The 27,102-nt window shown below is 41.6% G+C and overlaps 1 protein-coding gene across 1 annotated transcript; it reads left to right on the top strand.

Annotated features, from left to right (window-relative positions):
- Nucleotides 1-4,289: 4,289 nt before the first annotated feature.
- RAB18 (RAB18, member RAS oncogene family) lies at nucleotides 4,290-24,045 on the top strand. Its single transcript, XM_060248294.1, has 7 exons — nucleotides 4,290-4,586; nucleotides 11,891-11,946; nucleotides 16,966-17,027; nucleotides 18,868-18,940; nucleotides 21,031-21,149; nucleotides 21,230-21,296; nucleotides 22,875-24,045. Exons 1-7 carry the CDS (start codon nucleotides 4,519-4,521, stop codon nucleotides 23,048-23,050), a joined length of 621 nt encoding a protein of 206 aa, XP_060104277.1. The 5' UTR covers nucleotides 4,290-4,518; the 3' UTR covers nucleotides 23,051-24,045.
- Nucleotides 24,046-27,102: the final 3,057 nt, after the last annotated feature.

Here is a 27,102-nt window from a genome sequence, read left to right as displayed (position 1 = left end):
TGTAGCTGAGAACAGGAACTTTGACTCTCAAAAGCTGATAACCTGAAAATCTTGTTGGTCTCTAAGGTGCTACCGGACTCAGAGCTTGCTTTTCTACTCCTGACCAACATGATTATCCTCCTGAAACAACCTTGTAACTCTTTTCACCAGATGGTACAAAAGACTGGCTGCTCGTGACAAAGAACCAACGGGAAACTGAACTGGCTGCGAAGTAGGGAATTCAACAGAATACCTCTACAGTCAGGAAACAGCACAGGAATCTGTACAATGTCGCTGTTCTCTCATTTGCAGGGGGTACATAATCTATTCAAGCTGTTGTCCAGAAGTACTTCAACCTGAATGTTATTATGAGGCAGCAGGGAGGTGGTGCTGCACACGGTGGTGATAGCCTGGCCAGTCCCCTTCCCAGTGAGGTGCTGGGTTTTCTGGAGCACAGCTGATACAGTTGGGGGCTCACCTAGGCCCTAACAACACTACCAGGGATGTGAGCAGCTGCCAATCTCTGATAATGTCCAGAATGCATGGGGGGTCACCCTTTTCCCCTTGCCTTGCAAGCAGAAGCCAGCCCATTGGAGAACGGATGGGGAAATGTTGGGTACAACAACAGTCATTTCATGGCATTCTGCTTTTAGACATTACTAAGGGGATGCAGGGAACAGTTGTTGGTTTAGGAAGATACTGTTTCCCCATCTCATAGGATTATATATTAATTTCTGAATTGGAGAGGGAAATTACACTAATATTTGTTTAGATAATGAAAAGTGGAAAAAAAGCAATGGGGGAGTGCATGCCTTTTCGTATTTTGGCACCTGGTGGTTTGGTCTGGAGAATTCTCCTTTTCTTCACTCTGCTTCCTTCCCACCACTTACTGCTGTAGCTGTGCCAGGCTTGGGGCAAGCAGGCATTTGTGTTGCTGTAGCATCCAGTCAGCCAATAATCTAAGAGAATCTCTTCTCTCTTCTCCTGTGTGTTGCTCTGTTTTGAAGCTATCCAAGAAGCCACACCTTGAGCTACCCTGGGAAATGTAGTCCTCCACGTGCCTGAGACTATACAATTATATTCAGTCTCAGCCTTGAGAAAGGCAGTTAATAGTGCCCTACACCCTTCCAAATCCACCAGAGCCAATGGATTCAGAATGGTGTAACTCTGCTTAGTTTTGCACTGTACGACATTTTAATAAATAAATGAATAAATGCTAATTTTTGTACTGGAGTCATCTTTTGCTACTTAGGTATCTAAGCTTGCTACTGAGGCAGCAAGCTTTGAACCTTCACTCTTGTTTACATCCTTCAGCTCTTTAATGCTATCGTTACGGGAATGATCTTTGCACCATCAGCAATGTCCCTTGTTGCATATCACCTCATGTGACAGTCTGCTATTGGTGCATGTTTAAACAAGGTATGTGTCTTCATTATTTTATATAACGTTATTGTGGTTATTCCATTGAATTATTGGTTGTCACAATCCTTGAGCATAACATGTATGATCCTGAAGTTAGGAGAGGAAAAATTTCTGGAAGTGACACCAGTGTGCATTTCTTTGCAGTTACCATATTTATCCTTTCAATGATTCACTGAGAGATTTCAAGTCAAACTGGACTATTTACCAATGAGGAATAACTTTGGAGAGATATGTTCTGATGTGTGCAAAAGTTAAGAGTCCCATGCAGTGTGTGCAAAAGTTAGACTCCTTCTCCACTTTGTTACCTCTGGCTGACTTTTAGCCTACATACCAGATGCCATTCATTAGATCTATCAACAAATGAAACAAGACAGCCTTGGTTTCTGAACACATGTTGCAATGCAGGAGTCCAGGGACTGAACAAGACTGTCAAGACAGCCAGAGGACTCTGTCGCAAGCCAGAGGGCTATATCTGTAACTGGAAGAATTGGGTGCAATTCCATGTGGTGAAACTATAGTCTGTGTTGCAAAATGTCACTGTTATCTGTTCTTAAGCTTGTACTGGCCTCAGGAAGTGTAAGGACAATACAGATTCTATGTCACTGCCTATTCCCACACACTGTTAAAGGGGGGGGGGGGAGGAAAAGCAGAGAGAAAATGAAACATAAAGATATGGGTGGGAATTGATGGGAAATCTCTATAGGAACCCATTTGGTCAAAACTAGAAATTCTCTCTTCTAAGATTGCCAGTAGCTCTAGAAGAAAATGCCCTATCCATTTAATAGAAGGGTACTGTGTAGAAATAAGCAATTTAAACTTTTCATGGCATGAAGGTAAACAGTATCACCTTGTACATTAGCCTGTATTAAAGAGATAGAGATATATTTTCCCCAGCCAACACCATGACCTCTTGCTAAGACTGCCAGGACTCCCACTATGTAACTACGGGGGGAGATCTCCTGGCCCCTGTGCTTCAATAGCTGCTTGGTAGCAGGGCCGGATCTAGGGGGGGGCCGGCAGAGGGGAGTGCTTGCCCCAGGTGCCAATGGATGGGGGTGTTTGTGCCAAATTGGGTATGGAGTCCATTGTATTCTATGGAACCATAAGACAGAATGGCGCATAAGGGGGCACCATTTTTTAATTTTGCCCCCCCTCAAAAACCATGTAGATCCAGTCCAGCTTGGTAGAGCAGCAGGAGCGAAAATGAAGAAAAAAGCAGCATCACAGAAATGCCACTTCTGGTTATGTATTTGAAAGTGGTGTCACAGCATCTATAATATAGGAATTTCCTGACCTCTATGGTTTTTATCACAGAGATTTGGAAAATTCCTAGAGCACCATCACCACAATGTCACTTTCAGATATGTAACTGGAAGTGACATCACCCTGCCCCACCTCTAAAACTCCTGGGGTTTGCCAGCCATCTTCCCTTCCTAAAGTTAGAAAAGGGAATCAATTGCAGTGGGAAACTGATGCATAACTGGTGTGGATCAGAAATGGAATGAGGAGAGAATTTCAAGCACTGAAAATCTTTTCCTTTTCAATCTTCTCCCTTCACACTTACCTTTTTGGTCCTGATTTCCAAGGGATGCAAAATCAATGCTGTTGATCAGCAGTGAGTGAGAAGGTAATGAGGCAAACAGGTAAAAGAGGTGTAGGTGATCCTTTGAGCTTATAGCTATATTAAAGATGTTCTCTTCTACTCTGGATCAATCTCAAAAATGCAGCGGTACAATATACACCAGCCTTCCAAGTGACAATATTCTGCTTTGAAATAGCAGGAGGATATTACCATTCTTGTTAAAATCTAGCTTGGCCTAAGCAATATCACAATATTCCCTTTTTATAGAGTCCTCTTTTCTTTGCATTTATTTTTCTTCTTTCACCAAAGTATGCTGCCCATTTTTCTTCACCTACCTCATACAAGGCAAATTCACTTGTCAGTTCCAGCACAATACTCCAGCTTTGTCCTCAGAATTACAACCTATATTTGTTGGGAACTGAAGGCAAATTAGTACATTAGCTCTGCTACAAACTTTCTGAATGCAATAATCTTATTATTATTTTTTTTTTAAAAAATAAATCTTCAATGCTTTCATGAGACAAGTTGCCATTATACTGAGGACACAGTTTACCTGCAGCCTGCTTGGATCCCAAAGTTGTCAGGTTTGGAACACAAAGTCTCAAGGGCTGAAGTATTATCAAGTCACAGCACTCAGCTGTTCACAATGGTTACAAGTGACTGAACATTCTGTGCTGTGTGCTCTAGCACAGCCTCCTCCCTGTCCAAACAAAACATTTTAGAAAATGCCTGACTTTTTCAAATATTTGATTCCAGAGGGGGTAGTTGTGTTGCACTGCCATCTTCAGGAAAGGGCTGTAGCTCAGCCTTTGCTTTGCATGCAGAAGGTTCCAGGTTCAATCCCTGGCATCTCCAGTTAAAAGGACCAGGCAGTAGGCAATGTGAAAGACCTCAGCCTGAGACCCCAGAGAGCTGCTGCCAGTCCGAGTAGACCATACTGACCTTGATGGACCAGGGGTCTGCCCGTCTGATTCAGTATAAGGCACTACTCCGCATAAGTGTACTGCTCAGAGCTTAGTAAAGTCGCCAAAATTGCAGTATAACTCCTACACCCCTCCCCAAGCTGCAAAATGAGTATAACAGAGACTCTCTATTATGCCACAATATATCTGCTCGCCTTTTAAAGGGCGTAAAGCGTATTAAGAACATTCCGGTTGTCTGCCCTGAACGTATTTAAAGATTTCTGACACGTGCAATACAGTCCTGGACTTTAATCAGTACAAAATAGCAATCAGCGCAGTTATTCTCTCCAGGACTGCGTTTTGACACACCTGGTTAAAAGAGCCGGAGACAGGCCTGCATCCTCCGGTTATCCGCAGCCGGCTAGATTACGGCTCCGGGAACACCTGGGAAAGGGGCGGAGTTACGATCAGGATGGGCAGGCCCGCAGACGCATGCGCGCTGTGGTGTCCGAGGAGGAGCGGAAACGACTGGAGAAGGGACGCATGCGCAGAAGACGTGGCAGCCTGCGTAAGGATTGAGGAGCCGCTGCTGCGGATCGAGTTAATTCGGGCTGCTGTCGCCGGGTGGTCAAGATGGAAGAGGACATTTTGACTACTCTGAAGATACTCATCATCGGCGAGAGCGGCGTCGGCAAGTCCAGGTGAGCCTTCTAGGCCGTGGCCTGCCGTCTGCCGGCCTTCTCCGCTCCACTTCGGGCAGGCCTCGTCCGACTGCCCCGTATGGGCGGGGGGGGGGGGCCCTTTTCTGAGGGGAAAGAGCGCGCTTCGCGGCTTCTCCGCGGTTGGGGTTCGGTGGCTGAGGGGAAGGGAAGGTGTCAGGCCCAGAATGTGACTGGAAGCCACGCCCTCTGCCTTGGGAAGCTGGCCTCTGATGTCACCCTCCCCAAGTCATCAAACAGAAGAATAGTTTTAAATCATGGAAGCTTTCTCTTTTGGTGTAGACTTTGTGGAACTATTAGTAATAACTGCTGCCATGTACTAAAATTTTGTTTACATTTTATTGTTGTTTTATATGGATATGCAGTTTAGTAGTATACCTTTGACAGATTTGTACTTTTTATTACTGATGGATTTGTGCTTTTTATCTGGTCTATAACTGTTACAATAAACACTGACTGATGTCATCCTGGGAGGAAGGTAGAGAGGCCTTGGTGGGTTGGGTGGAGCTCGTTGCCCTTTGTTGGTCACGGGTGGTTCTGTCAACCCTCTGCTGCAGTCGTTTCTCCTTTCAAAAAGACGCTCAGGGCAGCGTTTCCGTCTCTGCCTACTTCAATTCTGTCCACATAGCAGCCCCGAGAGGCTGCTTAGAGAGGGACTCTGTGTGTGGATTTGAACTGGTACGCCCCCTCCCTGCCCCGCAGCCTGACATTCTGATAATAACCCCCCTGGAATGACTCCCCTCTCCCTGACTGTAGTGCCCCACTGTTCAAAACAGGATACAATGCTTAATTACTATAGACCAGGGGTGGCCAAATTGCAACTCAGGAGCCACATGTGGCTTTCTCACACATATTGTGTGGCTCTTGAAGCCCCGCTGCCCTGTCAGCCAGCTTGGAGAAGGCATTTCTCTCTTTAAATTCCTTTGCCAAGACAGCCAGTGGCCTAGAGAATTTATTTAAAGTTGCTTCCTTTTCACCCCTCCTTCCTCCCGCATCTATTTGCCTTCCTTCCTTGCAGCTCTCAAACTTCTGATGTTCATTTTTGTGGCTCTCAAATACCTTATGTTTATTCTATGTGGCTCTTACATCAAGCAAGTTTGGCCACTCCCGTTATAGGCTCAGATGCTGCCCCACACTTTCTGTATGTTTCTCTGGGTTATGAGAGACTTGGTTTTGGAACTAGGGCCAGGTTTTGTTCCTTGCTCTAACCTTTGTACTTATTTCTGGGTTGTAAGTCACTATGTTTAGAGAGCCAGTTTGGTGTAGTGGTTAAGTGTGCGGACTCTTATCTGGGAGAACCGGGTTTGATTCCCCACTCCTCCACTTGCACCTTCTGGAATGGCCTTGGGCCAGCCATAGCTCTCATAGGAGTTGTCCTTGAAAGGGCAGCTGCTATAAGAGGTCTCTCAGCCCCACCTACCTCACAGGGTGTCTGTTGTGGGGATGGAGAAGGTAAAGGAGATAGTGACCGCTGTAAGACTTAGAGTATAGGGCGGGATATAAATCCAATATCTCCTCCTCCTATGTGCTATATCTTATATGTGAAAAATTGCAGGTAAAATGAAGGGAGCTGCTTGCCATATGTGTGATGGAGGTGAATTTGGGAAACCAAGTTTCCAGCCCAACAATCTCCGTTATGTTTTCTTTAATCATTCTAGCTTGGAAACAGTTGGAGGATGGAATGTTGCCTTATTTTCTGCAGCAATCTCAGGCTCTAGACCAGGGTTTCCCAAACTTCTTCTTTCCCGTGGCCCAGTTATTTTTATACTTCTCCTTTGTGGCCCACTAAAATTCAGGGGTGGAGCCAGGAATTATGTCATTTCCTGTGGTGTCACTTCCAGATCAAGGGTCAAGTGATGTCACTTCCAGAGCACACTGAACCAAAACTCCATCAAAACCAAAACTCCACTTTTTCCTGTGATGTCACTTCCATGGTACTCCCCCAAACCTGCCTCTTCTTCTGAAGTAACTTCGTTTTCAGAAAAATCTCTCTGAAACTCATGCTGAGCCAAAATGGGGGTGGAAAGTGGGTGGTCTGCAAATTTTTCATACATTCCCAGGGTCCTCTCTTTCCACCCTCACACCTGCATGCACCTATCTGTTTGTGTGTTCTTCTCCAGCTTGCAAGAACTCCTAATGCCCATGTTCAATTGCCTGCACCACCTACACACCCCTTCCTCAACAGCACTGGCCAGTGTATGCAGTTGGAAGTGCTGTTGCCATTGCCATCAGGAATGCCAATGCTGTGTACCACCCACAATGGGCCCTGGCAACTGCTGTACCTCAAAATATGTTGACACATTTAGTAGGTCTTCCTTCAGCTGCTACTACTGAAACCCTTCCTCAAGCTACAACAAAGCTTGCTTGGTTTCAAGAAAATCTTTTGACAGGTATTTTTCATACTTTTCCTTGACTGAAACACTGGGAAATTGCTGTGAAAGGTAGCAGAGAATTGTACTGCAGTGAATGAATTAATTTCAAGTTATATAAAGTTCATACAAGCTTTTCTGCAGTTATCCCAAAAAAAGATGTTTATGAGGGGCTTGCAGCTTTTTACTGGCCGTGTTTCCCATGCCTTTAAAAGCAACCTGTTGTGCAGATATTTAGCCAGTGAACTCCTTTCATAGCTACATAACTCCTTTCATAGCTACATAACTCCTTTTTCATAGCTACAGGAGGAGTTTAATTTTGGTGTCAAACAGCTGTTAAAAGCAGGACCAGTAAAATGCCAAGTTCATAGTACCATCACTTCCAGGGCTGTTGAGATATACAGCAGTAATCTCCAATAATTTCTTTCTGCCCCACATCTCTCACTCATTCACACAGAAATCTCATAGAAAGGCCAGCTGGTTACAACTGCGGGTGCCAATTTTTCATTGACAGAGCTCTTATGTCTGCAACAACAGTAAAATGAACAGAAAAGTTTCATCCAGTAAAAATAGAAGGAAAGAAAGGGAAAGAATGAAATGGAAGGAAAGGAAAGGAAAAGAAAGACATGAAAAGAAAAAACATAAGAGAAGCCATGTTGAATCAGACCAGTGGACCATCCTGTCCAAAATTCTCTCATACAATGCCCAAAAAGCACCAGAATGTCCATCAGTGGGGCCAGGGCACTAGAAGCCGTCCCACTGTTGCTTCCCCGCACCCCCAGCACCAAGAATACAGACAGAGCATCCCTTGCGGATAGAAAACGAAAGAAGGGGGGACAAAGGGGAAAAAAGCCTTACTCACCATCAGATTACCCCAGCCAGCAATAATTCTGCCCAGGGGTCATTTGGAAAAAAAATAGCTACTGGAATGCCCACTCCCTGCCCCTCCCAGCTGAAAAAAAAAACACACACCCCTTCTTTGCCACCCAGGCCTCCTGGAAAATCTCCCCAAAAGAACATACTGCAAGGCACATGAAAGCACATACCTTGAAGAACACTTCATGGATCTAAAGTGCCAGTGGACTCCAGCTTTTCTCTCAAACACTGGGAGAGGGGGAGAAGGAAGGAGAGGCAGCCCAGCTCCTTTCTGCACAACACAGAGATGGGGGAAGGAAGCCAAACAGAGCTCAGGCTTTGCAGCCTGTGTCAGTCTTCAAGGCTAGCTTTTCTCTGCACAACAGAGACAGGGGAAGGAAGCCAAATGGAGCTCAGGCTTTGCAGCCTGTGTCAGTCTTCAAGGCTAGCTTTTCTCTGCACAACAGAGAGATGGTGGAAGGAAGGAAGCAGAGCAGAGGACATGCTTTGCTGTGGATGGGGCTAGCTTTGGCTTTTCTTGTGACTCGGTAGTGAGGCTTTCGTGGCCCGGTACCGGGTCCTGACTCTGCAAATGGAAAACAGTGCTCTAGACATTTGAGTTTCTCTCAGAAATAAGTACCAAGGTACCATTATAATAATTTTAGTGCCACTGCTGAATAGTGGGATGGTTTCTTAAGGAAACAAAACAGTTTGCCACTTTGGATAGTCTTATCTGCTGTATACTGAGTCTCAGTTCTTTGGATATTTTGTATTTAATTCATTTCATTGATCCGCACAAACATTCTGTCCTTTCAACAATTCTGTGAGGTAGGTTAGACTGAAATGAAGACTGGCTGGAAGTTAACCAAAGAACTTCATGGTTGAAGGGAGACTTGAACTTGTGTCTCCTGACATTCTAAGCACTTCATCACAATGGTTCATCAATATATTATATATACTATGACCGTGAATGTTTGGATACAGTTCATGATGTAAAGTAAGATATATAGCAAAGTGCACCCACTGGAAACCGCTGTTCTATATGGGGAGTTTGGGTTTTTTTGCTTCATCTAAAAATATTCACAACTCCCATCCAACTTATTTGCCACATGCAGCTGAGTCACTTGTTTACTGTCAGGCATATTTAATTTGTTCTAGTATTTTGGAACTTTTTGTGGGGCAGCATTATATATAATTACTGTTAATATAACACTGAATTTGTAAACCTGGTGATGATAAAACCACACTTGTGGCATATTGATACTTTACCCTTTGTACCCTAGCATTTTGGAACTCTAAGATGTTGCAAGAACTTGGTGCTGGCAGGTGTGATGACATCTTCCAGATGAGGTCATCTCTTTAGTATGTGATCTTGGGAAGCTTCACATTCTTACAGCTGAATATTGTTTACTTGTAGTCAGCCAATGCAAGGAGATCATCTTGAATTTTACTTGCCAAACAAAGCAACTGTAATAGTTGTAATTGTAGGGGAAACAAGTTAGATTTGTACTGGCTATATAGATAACTACTCAGATTCTTGGCTGAGACATGGTATGGGATTAGAAGGGAGGGAAGGTGTTGCATTTTATTCAGACATCCTAGTAATCCACTCACCCCCAATAAAATCTGCAAAAGAAAAAAAAAACAGGGCATGTAGGAACTAATAAGAGCAATCTAAATGATCTATGTAGGATATCTCCTACTAGTCCTTTTTTTTAAAATCACTGTTTCTTTGATTTGTTAAATACTAGAGCAGGGGTGTCGAACTCATTTGTTATGGGGGCCAGATCTGACATAAATGAGACCTTGTCGGGCCAGGGCATGTGTGTCATAACATGTAATGCTAGGTAGCAGAGATATAAACTTTATAAAGAACACAGATGAACACAAAGATTTTGTATCTTTTCTGCATGATTGAGGGAACTGGGCAAAGGAAGCTCTGGCTTTTTCCCTCTCTCCCCAGGGGATGAGGAGGGGGCAGAGCCTCTGCCAATAGAAGGAAAAGAGGCTTGGCTCAGTAGCAATGCTGTGCGATTGAGTGAAAGCAAGCTCTCCCTCTTCCTCTCCAAAGGAGGAGCCACATCCATTGGAGAAAGTAGAGACTTTGCTCTGTAGCTCCTGTGTGATTGAGCAGGCCTGGCAAAGCAAGCTGTGATGCAGAAGGAAGCAAGGGAGAGGGAGAAGAAAGCAGACTTGCTCGGGGGCCTGATAGGAGCCTTTCAGGGGCCTGATCCGGCCCTCAGGCCGCATGTTTGACACCCCTGTACTAAAGTTGTAGTCTGTTTGCTTTCCAACAGCACTGTAAGTGCCGAGCAGGCCTAAGTAAATCAACTGGAACATGATGGTCAAGTTGCTGTTGGGGCTGCACACAGGGATCCTGTGTGGAAAGATCTAACCTGGATGTCTGCTTGTTTCTGGGCACACTTCAGTGTGCTGGAAGGAGCTTGGGATTGGAGGACCTGAAGGACCACCTCCTTGTATTTGGAATCTCAAGTCCTGTTGTCTGCCCTTGGAGGTGAGGCAAGTGGCAAAGCGAAAACATTTCCTCAGCAATGTAAAACACTAACTGATTAAACAATATACTTTTGTTTAATATTTACAGCAATAGGTAAATAATAAAGGCACTCAGGTGGAACTGGTGTTTGACTCTATCTATATTGATTTGTACAAGTGCATAGAACAAAGTAGCTAAGGGGTGTTTTGATGACTTCCAGCAGGCAATCCCTGAGAATTTGGAGATCTTTGTGTCTGAGAATATCAGTCACCAGTTTAGGAGGAAGAGCAGCCTGAAAGAAAGCCCAGGGCACAAGGCTTTTTATAGAAAAATAACCCCCTTCATTCTCCAGTGTAGGGTGGCCTTTTGCTTCTCATGCAACAATAGATATGAAGATGGAGTGTGTAAAAAAGAGGTAATGCCTAGAATAACTTCACAAAATATGGTTAATGTTTAGCTTTTTAAATGATAATTTAAAAAATATTTGGTTGCATTTTAAAGCTAAGGCCAAAATCCTTATTCTCAGTGGCAGCACCTTGTCATTGGAATGCTCTTCCCCCAATAGGTTTGACCTGTAGGTTTCCTGCACTGTACTGTCTTTAGCTTGCTGTTTTGTGCTATGTGTTTTTCTCCTCACCTTTATACTAGTTGCTTTATGAATGCTGAATTGAAGACTTTTTGGTGACTGAGTTAATTTTATTTGGATTATATGTTGTAATTTGAATCTTGATTGTCTTGTGTTGTAACTACCTTGAGTAGATTTTGTGATGAGGCAGTGCATAAATGTTAAAGATACGGCAGATTTGGAAAGTTCACTTGGTGTTTATATAGTGTCTTGCTTTAATTATAAATTTCAACCATAAACTCTTAATTTCCAGATAATTTCCTTAAAGCTTTTAAAATAGACTTTCTTAATTTGGATGCGTCACATCTACAGTTTGTTTGTCAGTTAAGATTCTTTATGCATAATTTATAAGGCACTTGAATTCTGCTTTGCACTGCAAATGTTATATTGATCAAATACTTCTCAAAAAGGAAGCAAACTGTAAATATGCACAAGTTATGCAGTCCTGAAGGAATAACAGCAACAGCTCTTACTGAATCCATAATGATTCTAGAAGATTGTAGTGTGATTATGTGGCTCTGTGTTACATCTATGTAAAACCAGTTGTTTCCGACTCTGGGATGACACCAATCGTTTTCGACTCTGGGGTGACATTGCATCACTACATTTTCACTGTAGACTTTTTATGGGGTGGTTTGCCATTGCCTTCCCCAGTCATCTACACTTTACCCCCAGCAAGCTGGGTATTCATTTTATCAACCTCGGAAGGATGGAAGGCTGAGTCAGCTTTGAGCCAGCTACCTGAACCCAGCTTCTGTTGGGATCGAACTCAGGTTGTGAGCGGAGCTTGGACTGCAGTACTGCAGCTTACCACTCTGTGCCACGGGGCTGTTATATGGCTATGTATCTTGATATTTATAAATGTTGGTACTCTGGGTCCATTTCTGGAATGTATTTCATGGTTTATTTTTTCTTCTGTCCCTCCATGTTCCCTTTGGTGCAGCCTTCTATTACGATTCACAGATGATACATTTGATCCAGAACTTGCAGCAACAATTGGTAAGTTCTTTTTTTTTGCTTTTGCTACTTTAATTAAATCTAGAATATCTGTGATGCTGAATTAATATACTGTCCAATAGAAGTGGAGTTGTTGCAGCAGAAAGTACATGCATAGGCAGAGAAAACAGGAGCACTGGCACACATAATCAGAGTTAAGATATTTTGTATGCATGATAAAATAACTGATTTGTGGAGTTCAGCTGTAAGAGGGCTACTGGTTTCATGTGGCACTGCTTGTATGAGCACCTATGAAAACTTGTCTAGCCCACTTTTGTTCAGCTTGCTCTTGGCCAAACGTTATTAATTAAATAAGGAAATGTCTTGCTTTTTCTGGTACAGAAGCCCCTGCAATCAAGAGGTAAGATGCTTTGGAACTAGTGTCAGGGCCTTTTGGAGTTGTGGTCTTGTGAACTTGCAAAACATACTAAATGAGTTTTTCCCCGCTTTCTCCATTTGATTGTAGTCTCTAGAAGTTCTTGCTACATTTTTCTGAACATAATTTAGATAAGCAATAGAACAGTTTTTATTGAAAGGTAGATCTTCTGCTACTGTATGGCCCTGTACCCTATTGTTGCTTCTCTAGAGTCACTGGTTGCCCACTGTGAGACTGGATGGTGGGATACTGATCTGATCCAACAGGGCTCTTCCTACTATATTACAATATTTAATTATCATTCTATGTAGCACTTTATATGCAGAGTGGTCAACACTTCAAATGTGTTCATTCTCACAGCAGGCCTGTAAAATAAAGTCTTCATTCTTTGGAATAAAGTCTACTATAGTAATATATCATTGGTGAAGTCTTGCCTTGGTTTTGGAGAACTGTTCCTCTTATTTGTAGTGTAAATGAGTTCATGAGTGTATTTCCTGACAAGTGCAGTAAAAGGCCCACATATTTTGTTGTAAGATGGATGTTGTATATAAGTTGCTTTGTGGACATCTAAGTTTATATGCTTTGTAAACTTGTTTACTTCCATTCATACTCCCACGTTTCTCACCAGTGGGGACCCAAAGCAACTTTCATCATTCTCCTGTCCTCCATTGTATCACAGCCCTGTGAGATAGGTTAGTTGACTGTGTGATTCACCCAGAATCACCCAGCAAGTTTCTGTGGCAGAGTGGTAATTCAAACCTATATCTCCCAGACCCTAGTTTGGAACTCCAAACACTACAACCAATACATTCAAATGTTCATAGTGGAATTCAGTGAGTGTGCATTGATGTTATAACTCTGCCTTCTCTTATTGTGAGGTACTTGATAATATGTCATTTTTAAAGATGGTTATATAGCAGTACACTATATTCCATTAAAATACGACTAAAGAACTGCTTGGTTCTTGGAATCTGATCATCTTAGAGTGGAGCAAAGCAACTGAATTTCTTAGCACTGACTTGTGAAAGGAATGTTGTCTTCCCAGCTTAGTGCTTTTCAAAGAGGACTGTACAAAAATTCTAATGGTATCTATTTTTGTATTGCACATGCCATTAGGGCAGGGGTATCAAACATGCAGTTTGGGGGCCAAATCAGGCCCCCAGAGGGCTTCTATCAGGCCCTGAGCAGCTGGCTGTCATCTGCTTCATTCTCTCTTTATCTTGCTTCCTTCTACATAGCAGCTTGCTTTGCAAGGCTTGCTCAATCACACAGGAGCTACAGAGCAAAACCTCTATTTTCTCCATTGACTGAGGCTCTTCCCTTGGGGAGGAAGGGGGGAGGAATAGGTTGCTTTGCCAGGCTCTCTCAGTTGCACAACAGAGCTACTGAGCCAAGCCTCTCTTCCTTCTATTGGCTGAGACTCTCCTTCCCCCAGTCCCCTGGGGAAGGAAGGAAAGAACCAGAGCTTCCTTTGCCCAGTTCCCAGAATCCCATGGGAGAAATACAAAAAAAGCAACTTTAAGACCAATGAGTGCTAACGTTTTAAGTTTTTAAAATCTATATTTGTGTTTATCTGTGTTCTTTATAAAAATGTATCTCTCTGCTACCTAATCTTAAATAGGTCATGGCCCAGTCTGACATGGCCCGGCCCAACCCAAAATAGCCCAGCCCAACAAGGTCTCATTTATGTCAGATCCGGCCCTCATAACAAAAGAGTTCAACTCTCCTGCACTAGGGTGCACAAAGGTGGTTTGGTTTATTCAGGAGAAGTTCTATTAAGATTTGAGTTGTGGAGTTCAGCTGTAACAGGAACAGATCTACCAAAGGGTAAAAGAAAGTAGCAGACACACACGAGGCTGCAGTGTTTAAAGTTTACAAGTGGAATTCCTAAATGAGAGAGTGTCCACACCATTACTCCACTGTCATCTAACTCAGTATAAAGGGTTGATATCTATGTCATATAACACTGAAAGAATGGTAGATTCAGTGAAGATATGTAAGTGAAGCTGGGAATGTAGCGGCATTCTTGTTTCTTTATGGAGGGCAGACCGTGAACCCACTTGTGTATAAAACAGTGAATCTCAACATGAGGCATTGTTCCCTAAAAGTGGTGTGGATGTTCTCTAATCCAGTTTGTATGTGGGTGTCCTTATTGTAAAGAGGATACCAAATGAAGCTGCTCTCTTTTACCACTGTGGGACAAAACAGTTCCCCCCCTCCCCCAAATGTCTGGAAAAAATGGGGAAAATTTCATAGTTTCAATACTTTCCTAACAAATCTAAAACTATTTTACTGCTTTAACATTAACTGTATTATTTATAACTTAGCACATAAAACTGTATTATCTGGATTTCTTATGGAATTAAAAGTATAAATGCCTTAGTCTTCTCCAAACAAAATTGCAAATACATCCACACTGTTAAGAAGAAGAAGATAGAAGATATTGGATTTATATCCCGCCCTCCACTCCGAAGAGTATCAGAGCGGCTCACAATCCCCTTTACCTTCCTCCCCCACAACAGACACCCTGTGAGGTGGGTGGGGCTGGAGAGGGCTCTCACAGCAGCTGCCCTTTCAAGGACAACCTCTGCCAGAGCTATGGCTGACCCAAGGCCATGCTAGCAGGTGCAAGTGGAAGAGTGGGGAATCAAACCCCGTTCTCCCAGATAAGAGTCCACACACTTAACCACTACACCAAACTGGCTCTTGTTAAAGTGCAAGAGGGTGGCAAACTGCTGGACCCTGTGCTATCTTAGCACATTTCACCCATTGGGGGAAGAGGGCGGCGTCATGTAAGTTTTGCTTCCCAAAATTTCCTATCTTTCCATAAGAGCAATTGAATGCTGAATGTTCTGAGTAAAACCTTTGTCTTAAAAACATTTTGCTTATTCTGAAGGGGGGAAAATATTCCATAGTAGAGTTTTTAGTGTTTCCCAAACTATCAATTGAAAAAAAATGGAACCCCCCCCTTCCTTGAGAGCGGACATCCCTCCTCTCCTGAGTTCTACTCTAAAACAAGAGGTGGAGGCACTATTTTGCTCCTCTGGTTCTTCTACTGTGAATGCATTTGGTTCTTTGTATCTTTCATTTCTATCTTAATTCTGGTTTTGCTCCTATAACTCTGCTAGCTAGGCAGTGCAAAAAGGTGGGTTGAATGAAGATGAGAATTGTGTATCTAAAGGAGATTCACATAAGGTGAATTTCCTACACTATTATCACTTAGGTAGGAAATTTCAGTAGCTCTATATGCAGCAAATATGAAAAATGCACACCTGTCCATTTTGCCACTTAAGTGTTACTCATGATCAAATATTATTTATTCAATTTTTATCCCACAAGTTAAACAAGTTTTAATTTTTTAAAAATATAATGCAATGAAATTAAATATAATACCACTATAACATAAACTAAAGAGATGGCTACAATGTGGTTAAAGTGCTCTCAAAGAATTTCCATTGCATGCATACTGGGATGTTTCGGATTTTAACAAATGGTAAAATTCCCACCAGTAGCAGCATAAAAGTTATGTCCACAGATGGTGCCAGTGGATGCAACAGGTGGGTGGAGGGGGGGCAGTATAATTTGATATCCAGTGCCTCGACCAAAGGCCTGTTTTGCATGTGTTACAGACTTTGACTTTAATGGTATAGAAACTTGAACAAAGTTATGGCTGAGAAAGGGTCATTCTGTGTTTAGAAGTGTCTTATATTATGCTTCAGAGGAGAAAAAAATGATCGTTTAATCAAGTGATGTGAGGTTCATATAATTGAGCCTGTATAAGGTAGCCACACACTAATGCCCCTATGTCTCTGAAAATGCTTTAATAAAAGTCGTAAAATTGTATTATGTTTTAAGATAGGTAGGATAAGGAATGACATATGTTTTTTAATTTCTAATTCTGTTAGTATATACTAGCTTTTTGTATTGTGACTTGAAGACACTTAACATGCACATACAGCTTTTTGTATTATGATTCTTAATTATTTCAAGAGTGATTAGACTAAGTTCAGATGGGTGTGTTAAGTGCTGTGAGGTCACAGTCAACTTATGGCAACCCTGTACCTTAAAAGATAATATTGGATGATATTTGGCTTGGTTTTTATTTGACATCTGAAATAAGTAAACTTTAGACCTCTCTTATTAGAATAGCTATCTGAATGCAGCCTTGTGGTTTAGTGTTTACCTATTTTAAAAATAATTTTTCCATGTACATGTTTTGATAGTAATGTTGCCCTCCAAGTGAATGGGATAGAACTCCATAACATGTGCAGGATTTCGTTTCCCAGATCGAAGTGACAGTTATATTATTCGTTATATATCTATTTGCAGTAATTCATATTCAACAGCAAGTGTCTTGTGTTGAGTAGCTTTTAAACTAAATCTAATGGCAATAACAGCAATTTTGCTGATAATTTCCACTCATCTCTACAGACTTGGGGATGTTCTGAAAGCTGCGAAAATGCTTTTCCTTACCCCAAACCTTTGTTCCAGAATAAAGGAGTAGAAAGAGTAAAGCCTGAATCTAGCCAGCTTTTTGAATTAGTTTGTGAAGGGTTTTCCCACTGTAGCTGGTTTTGTGTTTCTTCCTTCTCCCTTTAAACTGAATCATGGCTTGTCTGACAGCACTAAATCCTGTTGTTTTCTAGGTGTTGACTTCAAAGTGAAAACAATTTCAGTTGATGGAAATAAGGCAAAATTGGCAATCTGGGTAAGTCCTAATAGTAAAATATGCAATGTGTTCCTTACTGCTATTTAATGCAGGGCTGTCAAACATGCGCCCCGGGGGCCGAATCAGATCCCCAGAGGGCTCCTATCAGGCCCCTGAGCAACTGGCTGCCATCTGCTTCCTTCTCCCTCTCTCTTGCTCCCTTCAGCATCACAGCTTGCTTTGCCAGGCTTGCAAATCACACAGGAACTACAGAGCAAATCACACAGGTGCTACAGAGCAAATCACACAGGAGCTACAGAGCAAAACTTCTATTTTCTCCATTGACTGAGGCTCCTCCCTTGGGAAGGAAGGGGGGGAGGCAGAGCTTGCTTTGCCAGGCTTTCTCAATCACACAGCAGAACTACTGAGCCAAGCCTCTCTTCCTTCTGTTGGCTGAGGCTCCTCCCCCTCCTGGTCCCCTGGGGAAGGAAGGAAAGAGCCAAAGCTCCCTTTGCCCAATTCCCTGGATCTCATGGGAGAAATACAAAGAAAGCACCTTTTAAGACCAATGAGTGCTAATGTTTTAAGCCTGTTTTAGTTTAAGTTTTTAAATAAAATCTTTAATTATGTTTGTCTGTGTTCTTTATAAAGTTTCTATCTCTGCTACCTAATCTTAAATAGGAACACACATGGCACGGTCTGGCATGGCCCAGCCCAACAAGGTCTCATTTCTGTCAGATCCAGCCCTCATAACAAATGAATTTGACACCCCTGTCCCCGACTGCTATTAAATATAAGTATATCTCTGTTTATATCTGAAGGAATTTTTCCACATCTAAGGAAAGTGCTGGCAGAGGACAGCATAGTGCATTGTACAAATAAGATTTCAGTAGTTTACAGTTAGATAAACATGGTGTGCAGCTTTGAAGAGTCATTTGGACCATTCTGAAAATACAGAAGTAAAAATTATACCTGTCCCCAATTTCCTGTCACCAAAGCTGGAGTTTGGGTGTTATTTGTACCTTTTTTGCAAAATAAAAAATAAAAATAAAAATTGATGGGTAGCGATTCATAAAAGAATGATGGGAAGAATAGTTCATATATTTCATGGTTGCTGCAGCATGTGTTATACCATTGGTTCTGTTTTTAGAGGGAAGTCATGTTGGTCCGCACTATAACAGCTAGATGTGAGTTCGGTAGAACCTTAGAGACCAACAGAATCTCCCTCCCTGACAATAGGAGCTTTGAAAATCGAGAGCTTATGCTCCAAAAATCTTGTCGAATTCAAATCTAGCGAACGGCCCTCGGGATGGAGGTTCCCCACCCCTGCACTAATGGAATTGCCGAAGTTGTTGAACTTATATGGGTGGTAGGAGAATACTCTTTTAGGATGAAATTAAACAATTAGAAATGGAGGTAGGAAGGGGTGTGTCTGTTTCTTCAAGTTCAGGAAGTAGTTTGTCAGAAGATTAAAAGTAACTAAAAGGAAGAAAGAATTGAAAATTGCTAAATTAGGGATCTTCTAGCATATTGTTTGAGACTGAGAAATGTGGGTACCTGAATAATTTGTCTTTTCTGTTGGTTTTTCAACTATTCCCCAATTAATTCTAAAGGGAATATTCAGGATTAAGAAAGTGCTCCTTTGATGAAACCTGTAGTAGGAGGAGAAGCTGGTGCAGAGTCCAAATTCTATTTGCAGATCACTATATCCACAAAGATGTTTTCTGTACTACAGAACTATTTTTCTGTAGTAACGAGTTCCAGACCCTTGTCCTAGCCTGAAGACCATCCTTCACATGAAAAAGGCTCCTTCAGAGTAGAAAGCATCCAGTATTGAGATACATTTTCATACAGTATACCTGAGTAGAAACCTCATGATGCTTATTTTCTGATTCTTTAGGACACTGCTGGTCAAGAACGGTTTAGAACATTAACACCAAGTTATTACAGAGGAGCACAGGGTGTTATATTAGGTAAGCATGCTTTTAGTTACTGCTTATTTGAAACGTTCGTAAACAAAAATACTTTTTCTGACTTGTCTTGATTTGTAACTAGATTGACCTTCCTCTCCCCCAAACACCATTCCAAGGGTTGAAGGGAACAGCTGTGGGTATAATATGGAGGCTGCAATGGGAGAAGGAAATAATATATCCTGCCTCCCACTTTCTGCCCACAGAAGCACCCCTAGGCTATTGCAGGTAGTGTCCTTGGAGCAACGGCAGTTATGTTAATGTGTTCAGGAATTCCTGGGTAAATTAAAGGGTGCATTTTGAACTAGCACTAATACAGGGGAAGGGAACCTTTTTTCTGCCAAGGGCCATATGAATGTTTATAACATCATCTGCGGGCCATAAAAAATTATCCACTTGAAAAACAGTGCTCTGCCAAGGGAGAATGATTCAGGCCAGCAAAATTAATGCAAATAATTGTTTTTCTATTGGAAGTCAGGTGGAGAGAGCCTAATCCGGCGTGCGCGCACACACACATGGCCCACCACCCTAGGCAAATGCATAGGTCCAGGGCTTTTTTGTAGAAAAAGTCCAGCAGGAACTCAGTAGCATATTAGACCACATCCCCTAATATTAGCATATTAGGCCACACACTCATTAGCATATTAGGCCACACCATCTGGGATAATCAAGTGCAAACTGAACTGTGACAGTAACTTTTCCAGGCCCCGCAGCAATTCCGGCCAGTCAGCCAAACCCCAGGGAGGCTGCCACACAGTACATCTGGGCCCTGTGATCCCTGCCTGGCCCTGAGGAGGCTGCTGCACAGCGCGGCTGGGCCCCATGATTCTCGCTGGCCAGCCAGGCTCCAGAGAGGCTGCCATGTGGCTCAGTTCAGCCCAGCAATCCCCAAGGGCTACACCAAGTGACCTTGAGGGCCACATACGACCCTCGGGATGGAGGTTTCCCACCCCTGCTCTAATGGAATTGCCGGAGTTGTTGGACTTATATGGGTGGTAGGAGAATACTCTTTTAGGCAGTTATTGGCTGAAACTTGCTGACAAACATATGCAGTTTGGTTTTAAAGCGATTTTTAAAGGTTGCCATCGAGTCACTTCCAACTTTTGGTGACCCTATGGATTAACAACCTCCAAAATGTCCTGTTAACAGCCTTGCTCAGTTCTTGCAGACTGAGGGGTGTGGCTTCCTTTGAGTCAATCCATCTCATGTTGGGTCTTCTTTTCTTGCTGCCTTTAACTTTTCCTACTATTATTGTCTCTTTCAGTGAGTCTCCTCATAATGTGACCAATCTATTAAAGCTTCTTGTATAGCTTCTAGGGGAGAGTTCAGCCTTGATTTGATCTAGAACCTAATTATTTGTCTTTTGGGCAGCCCATGGTATCTGTAAAGCTCTCCTCCAAGACCATGTTTCAAATGAATCAGCTTTCTTCTCTGTCCAAGTTTCACATTCATACATAGTAATGGGGAATACTGTGGAATTAACTATCTTGATCTTGGTCACCGGTGACAGACCCTTACCCTTAAGAATCTTTTAATAGGTCCTCCAATTTTCCCTTCCATTGTCTACCTGAATCCCACAGTTAATGAATTTCAAACACCCAGACTCCTGTTACAGGTAATGAAATTTTGCTTAGAAATTTTTGTAAACCGAGTAAGATAGCCAAGTTGGACAATAACAGGAGACGCTGACCGGCTTGCAGTTCAAAGCCACCCTTTCAGACTTTTGTCTTAAGGCAATTACAGGGTGTATGTGTTTGTGCTATAATTTTGTAAGGGTGTCTGGTTTTTAATCATTCTTAGTAGTCAGTAGTTTCTAAATTGGATTCCTAGCTTCATTATCATTCATTGCAGAAGCCATTGAGCTTAATGTTGTTTAACAAATCATCACAGCAGTGTAAGTAGATTTAAAGGATATTTTTGCCATATTAGTGGGCCATGGCTTCAGCTAATGGTTGATCTTATAATAAATTGTCATACAGGAGGTAGGACAAGAGCATGAAAACAGAAACTATGAGTGAAAAGGCCCAATGTGTTAGCATTTTGAAAAGCATGAATCCTTACGTAACACAAGGCATTGTGAATCTTTATTTCAGTTTATGATGTCACGAGAAGAGACACTTTTGCTAAACTAGACAACTGGCTCACTGAATTGGAAACGTATTGCACAAGAAATGATATAGTTAAGATGTTAGTTGGAAATAAAATTGATAAGGTAAGTAGTTCTCAATAGCAGGTTTTTTGTTGCTTTATAAACCTGTGTTTGGTAACTAATAATTCTATGGTTTCTTATAGGAAAACAGAGAAGTTGACAGAAATGAAGGACTCAAGTTTGCACGGAAACATTCCATGTTGTTCATTGGTAAGCAATCGAAGAACTTGGCAAGTTTGATGTAGGAGGTGGGGGAGGTGGAGGTTCCTGTTGTATGTGTAGTTCTGAACAACTATACATAGTAGATGAGATTGTACTATTGCACCTTGTAATGGATATCTGCTTATGAGTAAAATTTTACACACCATGCACTAATTCTGTCTTAGTACAAAACTGTGACACTGTGAATTTTATTACAAACCTATTAATTGCCTTCTCATTCTGAAGTGATCATTGTGATTATGGCTTCCAAAATCTCATTGGATATGGACTGCAGGTGAATCACAGCTATACGGCTTTTGTTATATGCTGCCTCATTTCGGTGAGTGCAGTCTGCCAGGATCTGTGCTGCAAAATGTTGTCTCATTAATGAGGATTATCCAGAGGAATTGCACACAAATCCTGGATGGCATTGGTCTCAGGAGCTAAGGAGGATCAAACCTGGTTAGTATTCAGAAGGACGATCACCAAGGAGGTGCAAAATTGCAACACAGAAGCAGGCAGTGGCAAACCACCTCTGAACACCTCTTGGCTTGAAAGCCCTATGAGGTTACCGTAAGTTGGTTGCAACTTGATGGTACTTTCCACCCCCACCCATTAAAACGAATGGAAGTGGTGCAGCAACAATTGATCAGAATCCATTGTTAGCCAGTAGATTTCCAGTCAGTAATTTCCATACATAAGACTGAGGTATAGAAGTCTGTGGTAATGAAAACAAATGCATTCCTGCGTCTTGTCCTTCCTTTGAAGAGGGAATGCCATTTCAAGGAGGAAGTTGGCAGCTGCTGGTACAATTAGATAACTTTGTCAGTGATGCATTAGTAATTTGTGTTGGTTTCACGCAGCATTGATTTTTGGTCATATGTGTACCAGAAGAGGTCAGAGGTTCCCCCAAGAGTTTGTGGAGTAAACAGTTTTGGCTAGAAAGCTCTCAGGGAAGCTTGACACCACATAATGACACAGTAATGTAAATACAACAAAATTTAAACTAAAATGACTGGATAGTAATTTTCAACCCTTTGAGGATGGGTTGGTGGTGGTTTAGTGTAGGGAGAATGTATGCCTTCTGAGAGCCATGCTTCCACTTTCCTGTTTTCTTCCCTACCTGTGCATAAAGGTCCCCCCCAAGCTGCTTTCAAACCATGCAGTGGAAAATCTAGTGTGTCTTCAAAAGCATAGTCGTCATCCACATGCTGCAGTAAAGTCTTAAGTGTGGGATTTGGAACCAAGGGTTGGTTCCTTTCCTGTATAAATCACTGTGTCCATTGATGGCATTACATATTCTGAATGGAGGGGAGAGGGACCTTCAACATGAAGATTAATAATGATTGCAATCCTTAAAAAGCCAGCCGGAACTGTGTTCCTGTGCGTTCCTGCTCAAAAAGAGCCTTCAGAGTCCTTTTAAGCTGCTTTCAGTTCTGTTCCAACCATGCTGAATCAATGCAGGAGCAATGCTGTGCTCTACTTAATAGTTCAAACATGGTGGGAGGCAGTAACCTTTCCATGGAACAGAAAACTGGGAAGTACACCCAGGTGCTTGTTTAACATTTTAACTTTCTTCCCTCCCAGAGGCAAGTGCAAAAACTTGTGACGGTGTACAGTGTGCCTTTGAAGAACTTGTTGAGAAAATCATTCAGACTCCTGGACTGTGGGAAAGTGAGAGCCAAAACAGAGGCGTTAAGTTGTCAAACCATGAAGAAGGCTATCGAGGAAGTGGCTGCAGTGGCTATTGTTCCATGTTATAAACTTCTGAAGACTTATCCTTTGGTTTATTTAAATGAATAGTGATGTCCTCTGTACATAAACTCATACTTGCTATTTTAGGGACCTTGCAGTTTGCACATATTTGTTGTATATCATGGCAGAGAACATTTTTTAAATCAGAAAATGTGGTCTGCAGCTTTTCTGGTTGAGAAATGTTATGATAAGCATGCCTAATTTTCAACTTTCAGGTTCTTTTATACATAGCATAAGTTATCCTTTGCAGGAACAAATGCACTCAAACTTAATGACCTTAATTATCATGGAACTACTTAGGAAAGCTATCTCAAATACATTTTGGCTGCATTCTGCCTGACTTCGTTCTTTAACTCAGAAGTATACCACTACTAAAGACACATCTATGAAATAGTTCAAGTGGATATATATAGAATTTGCACATTTAATGGGCAAATGCTTCTCTCCCAGTTAAATATAACACGCACATCCTCTTTTTAGCTTTAAAAAGTCCTTTCCAGCTTGTAACTAATCAGTTATGAATTTGTGATTTTTTGCGGGAGGGGTGCTTCTAAAATTACTCAATTTTACAATCCTCACTCCAGTGAATAGTTGCCTAAAGGCAATTTTAACCCTGATAGATTTATAATGGCTCTATGTGACACTATTGTTTTTATGATGCTGTGTGCTTTGGATGTGGTGAATAATTTCTTTTCCTTTGGTTCTTAGGCTTTCAGGTCTCTCATTGTAAATCACTTTGCCAAACTTTGCTTCTTTCTAAATGTTGTTGATTACTTTGGTTTCAGCAATTCACTGTTGCACATTCATGGCTGACAGGTCTGAATCAGATGACTGTTCTCTTTGTGGCTATTGGTTCTGAAGCTTAAATAATGTGTACAAGCTGTGTTCTGGATGTGTGTAAAGAATGTGCTCTCTTGTTTTTGGGGTTTGCTCTTGCAAACAGCCAGCAGTTGGCTTTGTTTTCAGAGAACTTGTATAGACTAATAAATTTTTTTTCACAGTATTCAGTATTTTCTAACATCCTCAAGTATAGGTGAGTTTTGTAAGGCACAGCTCCAGAATGACTTCTGGAGAAATGACCCTGTAACAGACCACTGATGGCCACAAAATATAACAGGGTGCTACTCTACTGTGCATTAGAAGCTACAGCACAGCTTCTTGTAAATAGATATTCTGATAAATACCTTTATAACATCACATCACTTTTGTACACTGCATACAGTCTCTGGTCTTTCACAGGAATGTTGACAGCTGCATTTTGCTTACAAAAAATCTTTTCACTTGTGAGGAAACGTATTCAGAGGTTTGAGAAGTTATAACCTTATGGCTGTTTTTTTAAAACAAACATTGTACCACTAGGAATGTAAGTAAAAACTCTGTAAATAAATGTTCAAACACTTCATGTGACGCACAACCTTTAGGTGTTTGTTGCTATTTTAGTACAGCATACTTGCTTGACAATTTTGCTAGGGATAAAATTAACATACATCCCCAGGGGATCAAATTTTTATTGCAAAGTACAGGTTTAACATTGGAATAAAATATGGCACTGCAGGAAAATCTACCATTTTCTCTTCCCCACACTCCTCAATGTCCCTCTAGCTTGCAGCAGTCCTCGTGTGGTTAGCACTTTCCCCTCTCCCATGGTTTAAGCGCTGGTGAAACTGAAGATACCTTCTCATGACCAGTTTCTTTACAGTTCCTTGTCCAGTATGCAAGCAGTGTTCTCAAAGCAAACTAAGTGAAGGGGATCTTTTTAAAATATTAAGCTAGCCTTGTTCCTTGTGGTTCTAGTTGGAACCTTCAGTTCCATGCAGTGTTCTCTCTTTGCTGAGTTTCTGTGAGCTAAATCAGTTTTTTAGCCTATAACTCTCACATTTTTGTCTTAGCTCAGGAAAACTAGCTCACAACTTTTATGCCAGTAGCTCACAAAGTAGAATTGTTGCTTACAAGACTCCACAGCTTGGAGTATTTCAGGAAGATTTGTGACTTGTGTCCTACCACTCCATCGAAGTGTGCCTTTCCTTTGGTTTAAGGATTTTGTAAGGTAGATTAGAAGTACCATAGCCCAGCAATGCTGATAGGGTGCTGAAATTGAAAAACACCAAAGGAAGTAGAGTTAATGCAGTGTTTCAGCATAGTGTGCCAGTTTGCATAATCCAGCATTGTGCCTATGCTTTCTGTTGGCTGATGTGTAAGACATGTTTGGTAATTCCCTTTGAATTAAAGCTCACTGAAAACCAAATGATCACTGAAGGTCAGTACCTCTCTCCCCCCCTGCAGCATAACTATAGGTGCAGTGAGAGAACATACCCAAGTTATTGGTGAAAGGTGAAGATATATCAAACTTGTGTGTTTCTGAAAGATGCAGTTGCCCTCCACTCTGTTCTGGACAGAAGTAAAGGAACGGAGCATTTTCTTAATAGCAAAACTGTGAACAGTTCAGGAATGGATGTTTGTAATCCTCCAAGAGGGTAAAAAAGCAGGAATATGAACTAACAGGCACACAAGCACATGTAGAATTTGCTATGCTGAAATACCTTCATACAAGCATTGTTTGCATGTAAGAGTTTTAAAATCTCTTTGTTTGGATCAGATCTTCAAACCTACTGAAATACCTTTCTGGGGTGGTCCAAATCTGGTCAAGGGGTGGCGTTTTTCTACTTTGTCCTTTTGAATGCAAATTTGAGCATATTCAGTTTTCAGCTTGAGTATCTCCAGAGCAATTGTGCTGTGCTTTTCTTGAAACATGCATAATTCATTATAAGTGCATCAGGAGGCTTGGCTACATGGATTAAACATAATAAGCTGTATGCTTAAAGAAAAATGGTTGCATATTGGGGAAAAGATATTTATATAAATGCCTCGTTCCTGAACAGTAAATGATGGTTTTCAGTCTAATAACTTTTCCCGATCTGCTCTTTCTGGATGCTGGGTAAACAATAACAAAACATTAGGGTTTGTAGAATCTTTGGGCTCAAGTGCCGTGTTCTACTGGAGAAAGTTTTCCTTCCAGATGTTTCATTCTCAGCTGCAGAGAACATCCTCAGTGGCGTTGCAACCGGAGCAGGCGCTCTGACCTTCTTGGCTGCTGTGCATTGAGTAACAAAACAGTATAACAAAACAGTAAATATATTTCCAAAGCAGTAAATATACCAAAATGCAATGGTGGATTAGAATATCTGCTTAATGCGTTTTATATACTAAAATGCAATAACATTTGAAAACTTTTGACTGTTACATTTGTTAAGGTGACAAACTGAATATTACACACAATATTGCCTGATCCTTCTAATTCCAAAAGCTTATTATGAAAATGCAGTGTGTGCTGTCATGTCACATAGTCTATACTTCCCTTTTCAATACTACCTTATGGAAAACTTGTTCCATGGAGGCACTGCCTGGTCAACAAGTCTGCCTGGTTTGCTCAGATGCTGCTTATATGTGAGTAGGGTTTTTTCAATGAGGTCCTCTTTTTTAAGTACTACAGACTGCTGTTCAGCTGTGTTCTGAATGGATAGACTTTCAGTCATTTAAGGAATTCTGTACCTTTCTGAGAAGCCCTTTATCAGCTAATGGACATTTACAGTAAGACATACTTAAAAACATGTTGTGAGGAGAAATGTTATATCTATTGACTTATTATTCTTTAGAAACCTCTGGATCTTCACACTATAATAATGGCATTAATCTTTTCTTGTTAAGCAAGCCAGATGCCCATTTTCTATCAGCGCAGCAATCACTGAAAGATCTTTAACAGACTGTAATAAAGATTGGGAAAGGGTAGAAGAGAAATCCAGCCTTCAGAGTTTCTATCAAGAATCCTTTTTCTATGATGATGATCAAATTTGCTATGGTTTGGGACTGAGTTTTTATACATGTGCTGCTTTCATAGTTCTAGCTGTGTCTTGTGATTTTTCCCAGCTGCTTCAAACAACTTTCTGGAAAAAGTATTAGGCAGGCCATAAATAATCTATGCAGGGTTGTATAATGGCCACTGCTCTACAGCAGTCTAAAAAGTATGGTTTGTGGCCATAAAGGTGGGCCACAAGTTATGACT

This window comes from Heteronotia binoei, chromosome 10 (genome assembly GCF_032191835.1).
Source record: "Heteronotia binoei isolate CCM8104 ecotype False Entrance Well chromosome 10, APGP_CSIRO_Hbin_v1, whole genome shotgun sequence".
NCBI classification, from domain to species: Eukaryota; Metazoa; Chordata; class Lepidosauria; order Squamata; family Gekkonidae; genus Heteronotia; species Heteronotia binoei.
The sequence above is the reverse complement of the archived record's forward strand: the minus strand, read 5'-3'. Positions and strand labels throughout refer to the sequence as shown.

Bases quoted from the DNA above. Each gene is read 5' to 3' on its own strand.
- RAB18 (XM_060248294.1), top strand. From the start codon at position 4,519: ATGGAAGAGGACATTTTGACTACTCTGAAGATACTCATCATCGGCGAG. The intron at 17,028-18,867 runs GTAAGTCCTAAT...CTGATTCTTTAG, and splicing joins AGGCAAAATTGGCAATCTGG to GACACTGCTGGTCAAGAACG. The intron at 21,297-22,874 runs GTAAGCAATCGA...CTTCCCTCCCAG, and splicing joins ACATTCCATGTTGTTCATTG to AGGCAAGTGCAAAAACTTGT.